Here is a 19,869-nt window from a genome sequence, read left to right on the forward strand (position 1 = left end):
CAAAAGATTACAATCCAAGTTTGGAACATGGAGGACAGAGTCAAGATATAAGTCTTTAGTAAGTTTTATAGAACCTGTCCCGGCAATTTTTGACTTTGAACCATCAGCAATATGGACGGATGAATGACCATTACTTGGCTTGTAATTTTGAAGAATGGCAGCATCTCCTGTCATGTGATCAGAAGCACCTGTGTCTACTATCCACGGCCTCATTCCTCCTCGATTAGCAGTGAAGGCTACACCGGTAGTACTGCCACTGCCAACTTGGCTTAATAATTTCTGTAGCATCTCCATCTGCTCTTTGTTGAATGGACTCGGCTCGGGAACAGATGTGCTCTCAGAGTTGGCAGCCACGTGTGCTCTGCCATCTCTGTCAAACCGTGGCTTTGGTTTCCAATCAGCAGGTTTGCCATGAAGCTTCCAGCAAGTCTCCTTATAATGGCCTGGTTTCTTACAATAATCACACCAAGGCCTATCCCGTTTCTGACGATCTCCACCACTACTATTAAATGACCGAGCAGCAAGGGCAGAGGCATCCAATGTTGGGGCAGGTTGCTCTTTTGATCCCATCATCACTTTCTTTCTACTTTCTTCACGCCTAACCTCTGAAAAAGCCTCCCTGAGACTTGGCAGGGGTTTAATGCCCATGATTCGGCCTCTAACATCATCCAATTCCCTGTTTAGTCCTAGGAAGAACTTGAACAGTCTCTTTTGTTCCACAATTTGCCTGTATGTTGCTGCATCATCCGAACATTTTCATGAGTGAGTCTCAAATAAGTCAAGTTGCTGCCAATACCTTGTGAGTGTGTTGTAATACTGAGTAACTGACTGCTCTCCTTGGCGGAAGTCATGTAGAGCTGATTCAACCTGAAACAGTTCTGAAGTATTTTCAGAACTTGAGTAAGTTTCTTTGGCTGCATCCCATATGTCCTTTCCAGTCCCAAACAGCAAGAAATTTTCGCCTATGTCATTGTTCATGGAATTGATAAGCCATGACATGATCATGCTGTTTTCAATCTTCCACTTCCTGAAACCCGGTTCTGTAGTTTCTGGCATGACTGCTTCTCCAGTGAGGTACTCATCCTTTCCTTTACCGCAAATGAACAGCAACACAGATTGTGACCACAGTAAATAGTTATGGCCATTTAATTTGTGTCCTGTGATGAGAATAGAAGAGGAATCATTGCCACCAAGGTTTGGAATTTCAGATCTGCCCCCTGATTCTGGTGACGTGACGCTGGATACTTGTGATGATGCCATTCCGTATTTTGTCATGGATCAGAAAGGTAGAAGAACACTTCTCAAGGCACGTGCAGGGACTGGAGTTGAGAAAAAATAGCCGGAGGACGCCGGAAAATCTGATCAGAAGGCCCGCAGAAGCAAAAGAACCCCAAAAGAGGCACGTGCAGGGTGGCTGGTCGGCGTCAGGCGAGCCTGGAGGAGGAAGCGCGTCGCCGGAAAGTGGCTCACGCGCCCTCACGCGCCGGCGCGTGAGATGCAGTCGCCGGCCGGAAAAACGCGCGTGGGCGGTGCGTGGATAGGTTTCTGGTTCCGGTGCTTTGGGACAAATTGGAGATCTCCTCCAGGCGCTCCTTGCGGTGTAGAAAAAAACCGTCGTCGGAAAGTTCGCCGGAAAATTCGCCGGAAAGTTCGCCGGAAAAGTTGCCGGCGGTGAGTGTTTTCTGACGACGATTTGACTGACCGGAAAGCGTTTTCTCCCTTGGCTCTGAGAACAGGGACTGATGACCGGAATGAGAGAGAGAGAGAGAGAGATGATCGGATTGAGATATGGCCAGAGAGATTTGGCCGGAATGAGTGATGGCCTGAATAAGAGGTGGCCAGAAGGGATTAGGGTTTCAGAAAACTGGCTCTGATACCATGAAGAATTTCTGAACTCCTTTATTGATATTAATCGGTACACACCATACACATATATATACACAAATGACTGAATAAGAAAAAATCAATCTAGCTTAATTCTCTCCTAAAATTAGGAAACTAAATCATAAGGAAATATCCTAAATGATCTCTCCTTTTTTTATTCCTAAATTAAAGTCCTAACTTTGGCATTATTTCAACAATTTTTATTTTATTAAGCCGTATCACAATACTTGTGCCCATATTTTGGATCCCTTTTAATCGAGTTCCTGTATCCTAAAATCTAGGTTGTGAAGGATCAGACACTTACACATACCCGCATTCGACACTTGTACCCAAACCCATGCAACATAGTTAAGAAATCTTATCTAAATTATGCTAGCATACAGTGTATGCAAAAACTGGACAGCTAGCAATCTCCTATTTTAACTAGGCTAATTAATTTCCTAATTTAGGTCGATTTTTGAGCTATATTATATTTGTGAACTTTTTTCCTTTCTTGTATTCTTTCATAGCAAATTTCTAGCCTAGAGTATAGCTAATTTCTTGAATATATTCAATCATGTATTATGCACCTTTGTAATACAATGATAAAAAAATTTCAATCCAAATTCACTACAAACTTTCTGAAAGACCAAAAATCTTTACCTCCATAGACGACCTGAATGAAGCAAGTTCAAAGAGAACTCTTCATACGATGCCACTTTGATCTCTAAACACAATCCTAATACCTAACAGCTATAATAGGTTGCCAAAATAGATAACATCAAAGTTTTATCTCTAGTGAACCAAATCAAGGAGACCTACACTCAACTAGATCCTCCACAACCAGCCTCATTTAAAATGCCACATTAATCCCTAAATACAACCTAATACCTAGCTATAATAGGTTGCAAAAATAGAAACCATCAAATTTTTATCTTTAGTGAACGAAATGAAGGAGGCCTTCACTCAACTCACACCTCCACAACCAACCTTGTACAATTACAAACAAGGCTCTAATCAACCATGATCATGCTTAGAAAAGTGTCTATGAAGGCACACACCATAGAGATCCAAAGAGAACATAGAAAATATCATGCTTTGCAAAGTGTCTATGAAGGGACCCACAACAAAGATCCAAAGAGAACATCGAAAATATACATCCCATAAAGCCTCCTAAAACCTCAACCTATCTTAAACAGTTATGGCAATCTCACAACCTATATCACTCAAATTATTGTAAGGATAGCAAAGCAAACAAAGCTCAATCTCAAGCATGTCCTCCAAAGCCTCCAAAAGCAATGGGCATCACATCAACCACACCTCAGAACAAAACCAAACCATTCTTGTCAGTGCAAATAATTTGTGTCAAAGGCCTAACATAATGAAGGAAGAGATGATCCACAGATTCCCTGCTGCCTAAACATATAACTTATTGCTTGAGGCTGAGAACCTTTCCAAGTTTCATCAACAGTAACATATGTTAACCTTTTCATCTGCCACTAGCTAAGCCAAAGCTTTGACTTCTAGTGGTACTCTAGCTTGCCATATAAAATTAGTTAGGAGACAATAATAAGGTACTTTTAACTTGGAAAGAATTTGATAATTCACAATCCCTAGAGGTCAAAGACCATACCTTCTTATTAGGAAAGCAAGGTGATAAGTGGACATCATGTGAAGATCATGAAAGTATAGAAAGATCATCGACTTTCAGATGAATTAAATTTTGGCAAAATTAAAGTTTCTCAACATGGACAGATGAATGGTTAAGGATGGAATAAGTAAGAAATAAGTCAATAATGGTCCATACTTAACCATGAATCTAGCAACACTAACAATGATCCTTAATAGGTGCCCTTTTCTGACTTACTTTGAGGTCAGATATATGCTCAAAAATGAATTAAATAAGCCTTACATTACTAAGTCCTTTGCTCTAGCCCTAAAGAAAAAAATCAAGTCAATGGCAAATTGTGAGTGAGACGAGACACCCTTATAGCGCTCTTCCCACTAGGAAACTTTCTAAAAGACCATTCTCTTCTGCACTAGTCATCTTTCTACTCAAGGTTTTTGTTGCTATTCTATACAGAGAAGGGGTTATTTTAACCCTCCAGAAGCTTTAAACCATCCATTTTCTATCCGTTTACTAAAATAGCAAATTGCAATGACAATAAACAATCTTAAATCCAAGTCTACCACCTAAGATGGAAGCCTGCTGATTGAAGTAGGGTTTAGAAAACCCCATTCTTGATTGCCTTCTCAAAGTCGATTTTGGAGATAGACCCTTCACACCCAGAACATACTTTCTCATCAGACATTGCATTAGCAACTAGCATCACATCCAAAATGTCTCCCCTTGATGGAAGCTCTCTTTGGGACAAAATATTCTCATGCAACATTGAACAAACAAGTTTAGATAGCAGCTTGGCTATCATTTTGGGGTTTTTTTTTTTTTTTTGTTATATGGGAAAACAAGATAATTTTATTGACAATGCCAAAGAAATAGCCCACCAAAGTAAATGAATATAAAGGACACCAAAAGGAAAGAAAGAACACAAAAAACAACTCTCTCCCTCAACAAGAATCTAACTAGTCTACAAAATCAATTAAAAAGTATTGAGTCTTCTTCCATATACAATCTACCCATCCACATTAAAAGATTACTAAGGAATGTGTATTTTAGCATTTGATTATATTGCTCCCCATTTTCGAATGATCGTTCATTCTTTTCCTTCTAAATTGTCTAAAAAATGCACAAAGAAGTGATCTTCCAAACTTTATTAGGCTTTCTTCCCACAAAAGACATGTACCAACCTAAAAGAGTCACTCTAACTATGAAAGCTAGCACCCAACTACACTGAGCAAAGAGAAGAGCAATTCCATGAATTCCAAATTACGTCCATTAAAAAAGGAATCGTTCTCCTTGACTCCAAACATACTAGAATGATTTGACTAAACCTCGATTCCATCCAAACCACCCTATCCTTGTTTTCCCTATTCATCAAATTTTGTTGCCATCTTGAAAAATAAAATGCTTCTAAATTATCCAACTCCCATCATATAAATGTCTATAGAAACAAGGACTCCAATAACACCCCACACCTCACTGGTCCCATAAATCCATCATCCAAGCCTCTTTTGTTAAGGTTATGATACACAATAAGTGAAGTAAAACACACAAACAATTATTCTTACACCACCTATCCTTCTAAAACTGTATCCTCTTCCCATTATCCACCATAAAAATGTTCTACCATTAAAAAGATCACATCCCTTCATGATAGCTTTCGATAAACTAACCTCATACCCATATTTCACTTTATAGGAACACCAAACCACTTCTTCCTCCTTCCCATCTGCAACCTATTCCATAGCACTCCTTTAGATGCGTAACTCCATCTCTACTTTCCAAGGAGAGACTTATTAAGGAAAGAAAGGAATCTAATGCCCAAGTCCCCCAACTCTTATGCATGCAGACAATTGATCACTTCATTAAATATCGCTTTTCACCAAAGCCCTACCTCCCAAAAGGAAGTTTCTTTGAATCTTCTTGAGCCGAATCTAACCTTCCTAGGAATGCTCACAAGCATATAAAATATATTGGCAAGTTGAATAAGGTGCTTCTAATCAAAGTAAGATGACTCCTTATCAAAGTGTATTGTCTTTTCTACATTGATAGTCTTTTATAAAACCTTTCTTTGACCCCATCTCAAGCCAACAATGACTTAAAGGGAATGGAGCTATCATTTTGTAAAGGTTGGTTGTCAGGCTAATGGGTCTAAAGTCTGACGCATACTTGCATTGGTGCTTCTTAGGAACCAAGCTATGAAGGGACAGGAGTTAAAAATTCCTCTTCTTTTGCATACCATCTCCCACTCTTGCTTTCCGTGTGGTGAGTAATGACACAATTAAAAATCTGAAAAATGCTATAGCAAAGGGACCTGGAGACTAATACATGTATCCCTGGGGACCCATGAATTTCAACCCTTCTTGTAAATGGGTTTCTTGTCAATAGTAGAAACCATTAAATGATGCTTACACCTAGTCAATTAGAGATATTATATGCGCAATGATACATGTCGACTAAGTTTATTACAACTTAACCATATCTTAAGATACAAGATATACTAAATATGAAAAAGATGTGTATGAAATGTCTATTTTAACTGCACTTCATATTTCTTAAGAAAAATCAGGTTCATACTTTTTTTTCTCCAAAGTTTCAACGAAGTTATCTACAAAAAGAATACCAAAAGTTTATATAAAGTGAATAAGACGAGGAAACTTTTGAAACTAATGGATAATAGGGGTAGTGATTCACTTTGCTTTGAAATTAATGCTAGAAATGATTGGGTTCACACTTTTTTTTCTCCAAAGTTTCAACAAAGTTGTCTACAAAAAGAATACCAAAAGTTTATATAAAGTGAATAAGACAAGGAAACTTTTGAAACTAATGGTTAATAGGGGCAGTGATTCACTTTGCTTTGAAATTAATGCTAGAAATGATGCTACTGCAGTTCATACAGATTTAGTGCAAAAAAATTTTGTTCGTAAAGCATTGCTTAAAAAATTATTATGGTTGTAGTTAAAATTTACTTGTGAAGCATTTTTAAACTCTCTTTTCCACTTTGTTTTACCACACCTATAAAATGTCCCTCACCCTAGGACCCTCAAAAGTTAGAAACTGCTTCTATATATTTGCACTAGAGGAGCGTATATTGGCAAGGAGCGTATGTCCCTTATAGGGTTCCTAGAATGGTTGGCGTCCAACTAAGGGATGGTGAGGCTTGCTGTTTTTTTGGCCTTTTGAGGGGTTTGTTGCTTTGTATACCCCCTGTATACTTGTAACTTTTTGCCCCTTTATCAATATATCTTGTTTTACTTATCAAAAAAAAAAAATATTTGCACTAGAGGAAGCCTAATTAAGACAACCCTCAAAAGTTAGAAACTGCTTCCATATAGTTGCACTAGAGGAAGCCTAATTAACATACTTTTATTATCTAAAATATGTAGAGAACTTTCCATTGAAGGAGGATGAACTTGGAACCTAAAAGAAGTACCAAAACATTAAGATAATTAATCTATCATTGCATATACAAGTAGAACGTAGACTGTCCAACTGAATAACTTTGGAATGCACTTTGGAAGGGCAAATCAAGCAGACAAGAAAAGGCAAAGGAGGGAGGGTGTTAGGTTATTTAGTGATGTTGACAATTTTGTTTCATTCATCCTAGTTTAGAACTTTACATGTTTTCCTGAGATTTACACTGCCTATGAAGACTCAAAGTTATGAAATAGTCAACCTAGGATTATACAAGTAAGTATGGTTGAGTTAATTGGGAATAATGAACTTAAAAGGCATAGAGTCGACTTCTATAGAAATCGTTAATAAAATAATTTAGAAACAAATTTTAATTGAAAATTATATAAAGGAAAACCGATGACGGAAATTAAGATTTTAATAGGAGCATCAAGCGCTTGATGGGTTAGCTCAAGCACTCAAGGAACCTAAAATAGCACCCAAGTGCTTGATGGAAAATTTCTGGTTTCATTTCACTTTGGCAGAATTTCCAATTTTCCCAAGTTTCCTAAACTTGGTAATTTTTCTTTTTATGCCTCATGTTGTGCAATTTTGCTCTTTATGCCCCTAAATTTTACATTGTCTCTCTTTGCACTTAACCTAACACTCTTGAAAAGAAAATTCGATGTTAATTGAGTTCGTGGTGGTAGAATTGCATCCCCTCGAAGAGTTGAGGAGTCCATTAAGAAGTGTAGAGGTACTATTGATTGTAAGTCGTAGGGAGTAGCAACGACCAAGTATTCTATTTACCTATTTCTTGAAACTTAGTGAATTTTAGGTCTACAGTCTCTAATCCTATGATTTTTACATCTGTAATGTATTGAGAAGGCTTGTGAGTAGTTTTCCTCACAAATCACATGTCACATTGTTTGATTGAATGTTCTTAGCTTCTACTGGTTAACTATATCCTAACCTGAAAAATAAAAATCAAATTTTTGGGTCAATATTTAAGGACTACCTACTCAAACCCACCCCTCCCCCTTTTTTCCACATGGTTCCACAGTATAAGATATTAAACTTAGTTGTAGATAGCTTTATTTTACATCATGGATTGCTCATATTTGCCACATTGTTTTTCTTTCAAATTGGAAGATTTTTGGCATAAAGTTTGCTTCTGTGGCTTACTTTTGATAGCATGTCTTTTTGATAAATTTCTTGTTTATTCTTGTCAAGCTTGGGTGGTAATTTATTTTTAGGTCCCTTGAAGTAATTCCAGCATAATGTAATGCTTTGAGTTAAGGTTGCTATTTAGTGGGTGTTTAGTAAAACTTAAAACTTATTACTTAATGACTAAGTTGATTTTAAGTTAAAAACTTGTTACTTATTTTTTTACCTTGATATTCAGGTTGTTTGGTAAAGTTAACTTAAATTTTATTCTTTCTTTTTTTTTACACCAAATTGACATATTTACCCTCATTATTTTTAACTAATATTTTTATTTTCACCACTCTTAAACAATAAATTTATTTGTTAATTTTTCACATTTAAAATATTCTAGATATATAAGATAAGTACGAAAATATTTATTATAAAAGATGAGTTGTATGTAGAGTCATAATTATAAAATATATTCTTCCTAGGTGTACATTTGACAGTGTTTCAATTCAAAGTGCATTTAGTATAAATATTTTCTTTAGAACCATTTTTGGTAGAATCACCTATCAAGAGCTTCTTTAGGAAGCATTATAAGTGAATTTTCAATTTTTTAAAAGTGTTCTCTATATTTTATCAAATGTCTAATTTTTCTTCAAAAATGCTTTTTATACTAGAAGTGCTTTCTAGAAGCACTACCAAACAGAATGTAGATAAAGGTAATGAGGTAAAAGATATTTTAGATTAAAAATAAGTTAATTATTTTGACTTAATGCTTAAAGTTATTTTTTAATTTTAAGTGGTGATATTAAGTTATTTTATCATGCTTAATCTACTTAATGACTTCAATTAAGTCAGTTAATCATGTCAAATCATTAATATGATTTCCCAAACACGCTCTTTATCTCAAGAACTTCACATGCACAATTTTATACACATAGAGGAACACGAAATAGACAGTAGAAGGGGATTTTAGCAATAGTAAGGTGTATAAGGGTGATTCCACCATGATTGTATTGAATATCCATCACCAAAACGTGTTGATTTTAAATTAGAGGCCCGCTTGAAATGATACATAACTGGATCAAATGTACATTGCATTATCGGATCCCAATTTCTATTAAAAATAAAAGACAACAACACACACAAACGAGACCCAGTACCCAGGTTAGACACTTAAGATAGCTCCAATTCTTACCATCTAGTTCAATTTACTATAGAATTACTCATTTAACAGTATAATAGCCGAATGCATCCAAGAAACCCAACAAATTTGAATGTGAAATTGAAATACAAACATCTTGCTTGGTTCTCAGCTAACACCAAATAGGCGTCTGTTTAGAATCTGAGAACATCATTTTTGTTTCCTGAGATCCGAACATAGGTCCATAAGTTTTCTTTCGCGACATTTTCTCGGCAACCAAACGTTAAAAACAGAAGCCACAAAAAAAAAAAAAAACATTTATCTATCCATCTATCTACCTATCTATATATATATATATATATATATAGATGAAGAGCACTCACACAGAAGTGTCGAGGGAATGGGAAGGGAGCGGAAGAGGTAGGCTTGGCCTGCGTCGACGGGATCTTGTGCGAATGGCTTGTAGATAGAGGCTTGAAATTTTGCCCAGAAAGTTGGAATGCGAAAAGGGAAGAATATTGATGATGCGGTTCCAGAGCTTGTTGGAGTAGAGAGAGATTAGGGTTTTCACGTCCATGGATCCCCTCTCAGCTGGAACCTCCATGATCTTGCTTCACCCTTTCGATTTGGCTGTGTCGGAACTCTAAATTTTTCAGTCGTTTGACGATCGGTGCCGTTAATCACCTTGTGCACTCGTATAATTACATTACTGCCCTTTTACCTTTTAACTTGTTTCATGCGATAAATAATGGCAGTAGGTCGGCTTCATTGGGTAATTAGTAATTACGTACCATGTTCTATTTTATTAATTAAATAAATAAATATTAAGAAAAATCATCTATAAATTACATGTAGATCGCTCAATCACCTCTCATTTTAGTATCTGAGTGTTACATTTATTTCACTTTTTAAATTTTTTTAAAAAATATTTTAATATTTTTGTTTTTATTAAAAAAAATTGAAAAAAAAAAAGCACAATAGACTTTCATTTATATCTTTTTATTTAATTTTATATTTTTAATTTAATTTAATTTTTATATTTTATATTTTATAATTGAATAAGTTAAATTTTAAGAAAAAACAAATATTTTCTATAATTTAATTATTTTTTTTAGTTTTATTTTTTATTTTATTATTAATAATTTGATGAAAGCAATTAATAAAACTTTCGTTAAAATTTAATATTACTAATAGCATTTTTAAAATATAATTTTTAAATATTTGAAATAGAATAATAACTGTTTTTTAAAAATTATTTTTTGCTTATATTTTAGAATTTTCATACTATATATATTGCTATTATATGAAATTTAAAAATCATGTTGAAATAGTTTAAAAAATAATTTTAATATTTTCATTTTAAATTGTGTTTTGAAAAATAATTTAAATTATATATTGAAATAAAATTTTAAAATCAAGATTTTAGTTTGCATGTGGATGTTATTTTTTGCAAATGACAAAGTCTCAAATGTAAATTAAAAAAATATATCCTCCCCTTTATTAGTTTCCCTCATTTTTCAGATTCAATATAGATTTCAACTGTAAGTTCCATCCCTCAACATTGCTTGATCCAATTCCTTCCTTCTTCAGCCAACTCTCTGTTGCAAGAGGAGTGAACACCCTTTAGATTAAATCAAAGCTGCAGCCAGGCACCTTTGACAATTTCCTTTGTTTCATCAACTGCCTCACCTTTTCCGCATCTTCAAACCTGCCAGCGCCTGCATAAATGTTTGCTAACATCACATAGTTTGATGCCTTCTCCGGCTCCAACCCCATCAGTTTCTTCGCCACCCGCTCTCCCACCTCTGCGTTACCATGAACTCTACACCCCCCTAACAGAGCCCCTAGCACCGCCCCGTCCGCTTCCACCGGCATTTCCTCAATAAACCTCTCTGCGTCTTCCAACATTCCAGCTCGCCCTAGACAATCAACCATGCAAGCATAATGCTTCAACTCTGGTGCCACCCCGTACTCCTTCATCATTTCAAAATATGTGTGCGCTCGTTCCACCATTCCAGTGTGCGTGCAGGCGGATAAAGCCCCGAGAAATGTGACATCATTGGGCTTTACTCCTGCTACACGCATCCGATCAAAAAGATCCAAGGCGATATCAACGTTTCCGCTCAACCCGTAGCCTAAAATTATCGAGCTCCATGAAATCACATCTCTTTCAGGCATTTTGTCAAACAGGTTATAAGAGTAGCCCAATGCGGCGCATTTTACGTAGAAATAAACGAGAGCGTTTCCTAAGTTTAATCCTAAGGCTAAACACCTTCTTGTGATCCATCCGTGGACGCTCTTTCCATGCTTTAACCAGCCTAATTGGCCACACGCCAAAAGCAAGCTGATCATCACCACTCCATCAAGGGCGACCCCGGCACTAACCATCTGTCTGAACACTGACAAAGCCAGCATTGGTTCCTCATGCTGAGCGTAGCCAGCCAACATCGCTGTCCACAGCACTGCATCCCTCTCGGGCATTTCGTCGAACAACACCCTAGCGTCCAATACCTTCCCAAAAGTAACGTACATGAAGACCAATGCCGAAGCCACAAACAAACTCTTCTCCATGCCCATCTCCACACACAACCCATGTACCGAAACGCCTAGTTTCACGGATCCAGAGGCCGCACAAGCCCTCAGAACAAGGGGGAGAGTGAAGACGTCAGGTGGTTGGTTGAAGTGGCGCATTTGGAGAAACAAGTCAATGGATTTGTGGGGGAGATGGGACCGGGAGAACTCTCCGATTATGATGTTCCAGGAGTAGATGTTTCTATGAGGCATGTGAAGGAAGACTGAGAGCGAATGTGGGGAGAGCTTTCCGAGTTGGGAATACATGAGAAGGAGCTTGGAGCTGAGAATGACATTGTCGTAGAGAGAGGTTCGGAGGAGGCGAGCGTGGAGGTGGCGGAGATGGGTGGGGTTGGGGGAAGAGTGGAGAAGGGCGAAGTAGGAAGAGACGAGGTTGGATTTAGGTTTGGGATGACTCATATTCTGATAAATTTCGATGAATAAGAATCAACTGTTACGTGCATGGCAACGGAGGCTTAGGTGTTTCATAATTCATTTGCATTTCTCCCTATATCTTACCCCCCTTACCTTTCACCTATTTTACTAATGTTTTCAGAACAATTATGCCTTTTAGCTTCTACGGCAACTTCAAAAAATGATTCCAAAAGAAACGGTAGTCGGAAAAATATTGATAGATTTATAGCACTCTTTGTCATGTAGAAAGAAAGTGCCTAGAGATATTTTTCATAATTTTCAAATTTATGATATGTATTTAAAAGAATTGAATTTAAACTTCTTTTGACACCTTCTATAATTCTTAAAAATTAGATTTATACTAAAGGTGCCTCTTAAAAATACATTTTCCATAATTCTACAAAATCCAATATATATTAAAGGTGTCTCTCAAGAAACACCTTCCATAATTTAGTAAATTTGGATTTATACTACAAATATCTTGAATTTGATTTTATATTGAAGGTGTTTTTTTAAGAGACATAAAGAGACACCTTCTATAATTCCAAAAAAATTGGATTTATAATAAAGATATTTCTTGAAGAGGCACTTTTCACAATTCTATAAATTCTAATATATATTAAAGGTGTCTTTTCAAGAGACACCTTCCATAATTTTATAAATTTTAATTTATACTACGTGTTTTTTAAATTTGATTTTATATTAAAGGTATCTCTTCAAAAGACATTTTCTATAATTCCCAAAAAATTGGATTTATACTAAAGGTGTCTCTACCTTCCACAATTTCATAAATTTTAATTTATATTTGTCTCTTCAATTGGATTTTATATTGCAGGTGTCTCTTGATGAGACGTCTTCTACAATTTCTAAAAATTTGGATTTATACTGATGTCTCTTTAAGATACACTTTCCATAATTTCAAGAAAAATTCACACTGCTCTCGTAGTAGCATCATATATATATATATAAGAGCCAAAATAGGAATAAACCCCTTGCATAGGTAACTATACTTGAAGGGGAAATTGAGCCAATTTAGCAATTGCACCAACAAACAAGAATGAAGCACACAAATAAACAAATAATAAATATGTCCCATCATTATAAACTAATGTGATGATTGGTTAGGATTTGTATTGAGTGCCACATAGGCCAAAGCTAATTGTTTCTATTAGAAGTTATGTTAGTTTTATATGGTGCTAATTTACAAGGGTATAAAAACTGTTGTAACAAAATAGAACTTGATTTCAAGAAAGATTTTGGAAAGTGTTTGAGAGAAAACAAAGAAGATTTTTTGGGAAATTAAACACGAAAAAGAAGAGAAGAAAATTGTAATAAGCTTGTACTTAAAGTTCATCAATAAGATTGACACTACAATGTATGCATCCATGGACGTAGGACACATTTTTTGAACCACATAATTGTTTTATTCTTTGATTTTTTTTGTTTTGCTTTCTTTGAATTTTTTGGTGCAATTAGTTTTTGCACAACAATTAAGTTATTAAATATTTTCAACAAATCCCAAAATTCCTAATAATAAACCAAAATCCCATAAGCAATTGTTTACAAATGCTTTTTGACAAGCATTTGCCTTAATAAGCTATGCACTTTATCTTGTTCGAAATTGACCAAGGTTTTAAGAAATTTCCCAATCATTTCTCAACCCTTCCAACCCATTAACACAATTCCAATTCATTAATCTTGATAAATCTATTTAATTTATAAGTGTATTATTTTAAAATATATTTCAATTGCTTAACTTTCAAGTTTAATTTTTTTGACAATTTTAATTAATTGAATTATTTAGCTTTAATTATAAACCAAAAAGTAAATTCAGTTTTAAATTTTACCCTTATTTATTATTTTATCTATTGTTTTAATTATAAAATATTTTTAATCTTTATAATAAAATATATAAAATTTTACTTGGCTAATTTTTTTAACTGCATAATATTTATAATAAAAAAAATTATATTTAGTATTTTTAATTTTTAAATATATCAAATTAACAAATTTCTATAGGTTAAATGAGTTATAAATATGTCAATTTGACATAATTAAATAAATAAATTAAACATATCATAATTGAGTCATTTTGACAAAATTAAGTAAATATGTTAAATGCGGTTAAATAGTCAAACACGAACATGATCCTTATATTTTAATCAAGTAAGACGAGTTTAATAATCAAATATGAATAAAATCTTGTTTATTAAACGGGTTATGTGCGTAGACACATTTTTGAGTCGTATTATCACATTATATGTTAAATTTGGGACTGGCTATTTTATTCAAAAAAATGGAGTTCCACTGTGGAACTTGGTAATACTACTCTTGCATCATACCATCAATATTATGTACACACGGTTCAACCAATTTGACATTTTCAAATAAACAAGAAAATTTGTTCACGGTAAGCAAGGATTCAGAAAAACCAAAAGAGCATCCATTAAAGAAATTAAAGAGAGAAACAAAGACCAAGCCCAACTTTATCAAAAGTTGGCAATATTTGTATGGAAGGAAGCTATATTAAAAGAATAATCACCAGGACTAATTTAGGAAGAGCCAACTTTATCTGTCTCAGAATAAGTTAACTTTATCTTTTCGAAAATCAAAGTATCAAATTACAAATCATGTGTTAATATCTCTCTTTTTCTTTTTCTTTATTCCTAAATTTGATTTCTTTCTATAAAAATAAATAAACAAAATATTTATTTTAGGAAGTTCATGATACCATGAATTTATTAGTAAATAAATAAAATTCTTTTTATCTAAATAAAATTCAATATATATATATATATAATGCAAGTTGTGAGACCATATCCTTCACGTTTCTTTTTTAAGGTTATACTATTTTTTTAATATAAAACCTTAGGCATTATCAATTATTTTAAAAACAATTGTTATTAGAAACGTGCATATCCTAATTTTATAGCATATTCATTTAAGTATTTAAGATATTGTTGTATGAAAAGATGCATATCCTAATTTTATAGTACATTCATTTAAGCGTTCATAACATTCTAAAACAAGAAAATTGATGGACGTGATCAACCTTCGATTTGCTAATATTTAATATCTCAAGTTAAAAAAAACATCTACTTGGGGAATAAACTTATAAAATAATTCAAGTTCATTAAAAAAATGATTAAAAGATTTTCATTCACTAGCTAAATTATTGAGACTTTGAAAATATATATATTGGTTTACACCTAAATTTCATTTCTTAACTTGAACTTTTTTTTAAGAAAAAAAATTATTTACAATAATACTTTTTTTTTCCCAAAATATTAATAATCTAATTAAAGAAATAAACAATAAAAAAGTTGGAAGGAAAATGCATTTGGTGGTAATAAGGGTAGGTTGAAAAATGAGATTAAGATAATATATATATATATATATATTGTATTTCTTAAAAATAAAATAAAATGGTGGAAAAGGTTGTCATTAAAAAATACAAAATAAAAGAGGAAACAAAAATGAAAAAGAGAAAGAAAATAGGGAATGGTCAATGCATATCGATCCAACTCACCACCTTCGGCACGAAGAAAGAGGAATACGATGGGCTTATGGGCTTGTGTCACCGCTTTCTATGACAAGTGGCACATCTTTTTTTCTAATCTTCCCAAGCAAGCAACCCACTCCCCAATTCCAAGCGCCACCACCCCACATTAACCACACTCTTCCACCAATCAAATTTAACCACCTCACACTATTCAGCATCTCTATTAGCAATAAAATCATCCAATTGGAATATATTAGAGGAAGCAAGGATGTAGCAGATTCCAATCACCAAATCCAAAAAATTGGGTGGTGCTTCGGCACGTGCGGCGTTGAAAGGGCGCGTCGGAATAAAAAACCGCGTGGATTGGGAAGGATCCTGGAGAGGCGACGATGAAGATAAAAGCCTCGGTTTTGGTGCTGGTTCTGTATTGTGTTTGCATTGCAAATTCTGTAATTGAAATGGCTACCGTAGGAGGAATTCATGATTCTGATGGATCTCAGAACGCTCTTGAGATCGAAAACCTTGCCCGATTCGCCGTTGACGAGCACAACAAGAAACAGGTTTTGTTTTTTATTTTTTTCAATCTCGGTTTTTACTTTCTCCGTTTCCGCTTGTTTCCTGAGAAATTCTCTCCTTCTGCTCTTTTTTTCGACGAAGGCAGAGGTTTGGCTTATGAATTTCCAAGGTTATTTTTGAACAAAATTCATTCGTTCCAGAAGTATAATAAAATGTTATTTTTAGGGCAAAAGAATACGATGATGGGATTGAGGTTTCATTTGTTTTTTATTTTGTGAAGTAAATCATCGTAAGGAGCTAGATCCACAATTTAATTTTCGTTTCTGTTCCCAGGGTTTCTGAGCCGCCAAACGAGGTTCTTTTGTTGGTTTTTTTTTTCCTCTTCTAATCATTCCTTGAAACACTTGTGAAAATGATTTTTTAGATGGGTTTCTGTTCAAGGATTCCCCATCTCCAATAGCAGCAGCCGCCTCTATATCCATTTCCAATTTTCTCTTTTTTTTTGGTTGCTTTGTTTGATTATGTAATTTTAATTGATTGTATTAATTCAGTTTTGATAAATTGGAAAAGTCTATACTTTTTTTCAGAATACCCTTTTGGAGTTTAATGGAGTGGTGAAAGTTAGACAGCAGGTGGTTGCTGGTACGATATACTATATTACTCTGGATGCAACTGATGGTGGCAAGAAGAACAAGTATGAAGCCAAAATCTGGGTGAAACCATGGCTGAACTTCAAGGAACTGCAAGAATTCAAGCCTATTGGTGATGAGCCTGCAACTGCTAGCGCTTAGGTAGGCAAATGTTTCTGTAGGCCATTGATGCACTTCTCTTGAATACTTAAATATGGGTTATTTATAAATGTCATTGTGAGTTGTTTTTATAGTCTTTACATTTATCCCAATGTATACATATTTGTTCCATGAAGCAAACAGCAGAGTATTCATTTGAGTTGTTGGACATGCCCCCACTGATCCTAGGTTTGAGCTGGTAATTGATTCTGTCATTCTCTTGAGTGGCAAGATTGGGATAACTACATATACTTGCTTCTAAATGCTAGGGCTTTTGTACCATTGGCGATAATGGCATATGGGTAAAGCCTTGATAATTTGTTTTATTTACATATATAAATATATATATAAAAGTAATTTATTAACTTTAAATCTGGTTTTTATTTTTCTTCACCTTTTCTTTGCTTCTATTTTTCCTCTCGATTTTTTTTCCTCTGCATTTTCCCTCAAGATTTTCAGGAACCAAACATTATGTTACTTGTTTTGCAATTTGGCTCTGGTGCTATGCTTACAGGTTGTAAGCCATAGAGTTTAGGATAAACAAATGGAAAGAGAGAGACTTAACAGGAACAAACTAATCCAATGATAGGCGTGTGATCTGAGCAATCATAGGGGTTGTTTCCTTTCCACTCTTGGGATAAAGGGAATTTGTTCATGTACTTGGGTCACTTCCCTTTGGTTTCTTGTGGTAATATTTCTTCATATATGTATATGTAGGTAAATCTGATGAATACGATGTTATATGCAGGTACTCGAAGATATGTATCTGGATATGCTTAACTTGAAGTACTGTTAATTTGAATTTTGAAGTACATAAAGAAGATTAGATATGTCTTCCATTTAAAGTCCAATGTAACCGAAAAAGGATTATAGCTTATGGTATTTGGAATTGTGTGGATCGGGCTTTAATATTTACCGTTTACTTGTAAAACTCTCTTATGGAATGATGAATAATACGCTTGTAACTTATGATTCCTCCCTTCCTTCCATGTCACGACTATGGTGGATTCAATGAAAATGTTTATTAGAGTCTCCTTGCAGTTTGTCTTGTTGACATTGTGTAAGTTGGAATATGATGAGTAACAGAGCCAGGTGCTTGGAAAGCCATGGGTGAGTGAGTAGAGTGTGACTACAAGATCTTGATTTTTGTAGTCATTTTCCAACTTGTGATTTGTAGCCATGGCAAAAAATATATTGATTTCTGTGCCTTTTGTCAATTTTTAGTTTCTTGTTATGGTCTGCCTAAAATATTTTTTGCCATTCTTTCTTTATCTTCCTGCTGATTGTGATTGTTGTAAGTTGCAACTCAAAACTGGAGGTGGGAGACTAGAATATAGTTTATAATTGTTGCCTTGGACCAATGCTACAATTTAGTATTAGTATAGAGATTTTGAATCTTTATGTGCTTCCTGGGAACAAATTTACAACGTCTCTTAGTTTTCTTGGAACATGCCTATGCTCCCTTGGTCATTCTCAATTTGATTCTTCTGTTACCAATATTTGACTACCTCTCAACTCTTTAATTTTCCTTTTTAGGATTTCAGATACTAGGCCCTCCGGTAACTAGAAAAATTTCTAGTATGACAGAGCATTGTCCATCCCTGTCACAGCTTCCAGGAAAGTTAGTTTTGAAGTGGCCGCCCATGTCTGAAGCTTTCTGAAAATCTAAGGGCCTGTTTGTTTAGTGTTTTCAAGAACTGTTTTCTGTTCTTGAAAACAAAAAACACAAAAAACTCGTTTGGTTGAGAGGGTCGTTTTTGTTTTTGTTGTTTCCCGTGTTCTCAAAATGGCACTGTTTAGAGAACAACAAAATGTTGTTTTCCCCGTTTTTTTACTGTTTACAGAACAAAATTAAACAAAAAAAAACCATCTGTTCTCCGTGTTTTTTTTTTTCTTCCCGTTCTCATCTCTTCTCCATCACAGTCTTAGTCTTGATTCAAGGTTCGTGAAATTTAAATCCAATGGCACAATAGCAAAGAGACCCCTAAAACGGATCCAGAAAACACAGGGAGCAAAAGAAAATCCATTCTTTTTGGTTTTCCTTGGGGTTTTTGCTTGGATTTTCTCGGAAATCAAACGAGGATGAATTTTCCCGGAAATCGAATGGGGGATGGATTTTCTTGGGAATCAAACGGGGTTGCAAAAAAAATAATAATAATAATAACATGATTAGATTAGTACCTGCGAGGATTGAGAGTGGCAGAGGAAAATAGGGCCTTTTAGGGATTCTCTCGAGAAAAGGGCTTCTTGATGCCCGAGAGAGAGAGAAGTGGGTGGCATTTTTAATTTTTGGTTTTAATAGAGATAAAAAAAAAATTAACAAATCACGAGAACAATTTTATCTCAATTTAATAGGATATGCTATAATTTTTAATAAAGTTAAAGATTAAATAAAAAATATTAATAAAAATAATTTTATTATGTTTGATTTATTTTAAAAAAATATTTTTATTTTTAAATTAATAAAATAAATAATTTTTTTAATTTAAATGAACTATATATCTAAAAATTATTTATAAATTTATAATATAAAATTACTTGAAGAAAATATTTTATTAATTAGAAAAGAAAAAAAAACATCTTTCAAACGTGTCTTTTGTTTTATTTGTTCTAAATTTTTTTTTTTATTAACTCAACCAAACATGTTTTTTTGTTTTTGAGAACAAAAACTGTTTTTTAAAATTCAGTTCCCAAACATAATTTTTTTTTTAAAAACACCAAAAACTGTTCTTAAAAATTGTTCTTAAAAACTGTTCTCAAAAACTATTTTCCAGAACAGTTTTCAAAAACAGCAACCAAACAGGCCCTAAACCTCTGGAAGACTGTTCAACATCTAGTCTCGGGAATGATATATTTTTAGAATACATTTTCGGAATAGAATGAATATGCAAAGAATGGAAAGTTC

The 19,869-nt window shown here is 34.2% G+C and overlaps 3 protein-coding genes across 5 annotated transcripts in view; 1 reads left to right on the plus strand and 2 right to left on the minus strand.

Moving 5' to 3' along the window:
* Positions 1-9,951, minus strand: part of LOC100242629 (protein DGS1, mitochondrial) — a 57,548-nt gene extending 47,597 nt beyond the window's left edge. For both annotated transcript variants that reach the window (XM_010653260.3, XM_003632207.4), the window contains exon 1: positions 9,557-9,951. In XM_010653260.3, the coding sequence (XP_010651562.1) occupies positions 9,557-9,777 (221 nt within the window). In that variant the 5' untranslated portion in view covers positions 9,778-9,951. The remainder of the gene's footprint in view (positions 1-9,556) is intronic.
* Positions 9,952-10,644: 693 nt separating this feature from the next.
* Positions 10,645-12,324, minus strand: LOC100254653 (pentatricopeptide repeat-containing protein At4g14170). Its single transcript, XM_002267793.4, has one exon. The coding sequence runs from the start codon at positions 12,162-12,164 to the stop codon at positions 10,797-10,799; it is 1,368 nt and encodes a 455-aa protein (XP_002267829.1). The 5' UTR covers positions 12,165-12,324; the 3' UTR covers positions 10,645-10,796.
* Positions 12,325-15,807: 3,483 nt separating this feature from the next.
* Positions 15,808-17,998, plus strand: LOC100258165 (cysteine proteinase inhibitor A). Of its 2 annotated transcripts, none has more exons than XM_002268342.5 (3): positions 15,808-16,220; positions 16,764-16,967; positions 17,713-17,998. In XM_002268342.5, exons 1-2 carry the CDS (start codon positions 16,050-16,052, stop codon positions 16,965-16,967), a joined length of 375 nt encoding a protein of 124 aa, XP_002268378.1. In that variant the 5' UTR covers positions 15,808-16,049; the 3' UTR covers positions 17,713-17,998. The 2 variants fall into 2 exon arrangements, with proteins under 2 accessions (XP_002268378.1, XP_003632227.1); XM_003632179.4 differs by having other exon boundaries at positions 15,924-16,220; positions 17,682-17,998.
* The last annotated feature ends 1,871 nt before the right edge of the window (positions 17,999-19,869 follow it).

The sequence above is a fragment of the Vitis vinifera genome, chromosome 6, assembly GCF_030704535.1.
Source record: "Vitis vinifera cultivar Pinot Noir 40024 chromosome 6, ASM3070453v1".
NCBI classification, from domain to species: domain Eukaryota; kingdom Viridiplantae; phylum Streptophyta; class Magnoliopsida; order Vitales; family Vitaceae; genus Vitis; species Vitis vinifera.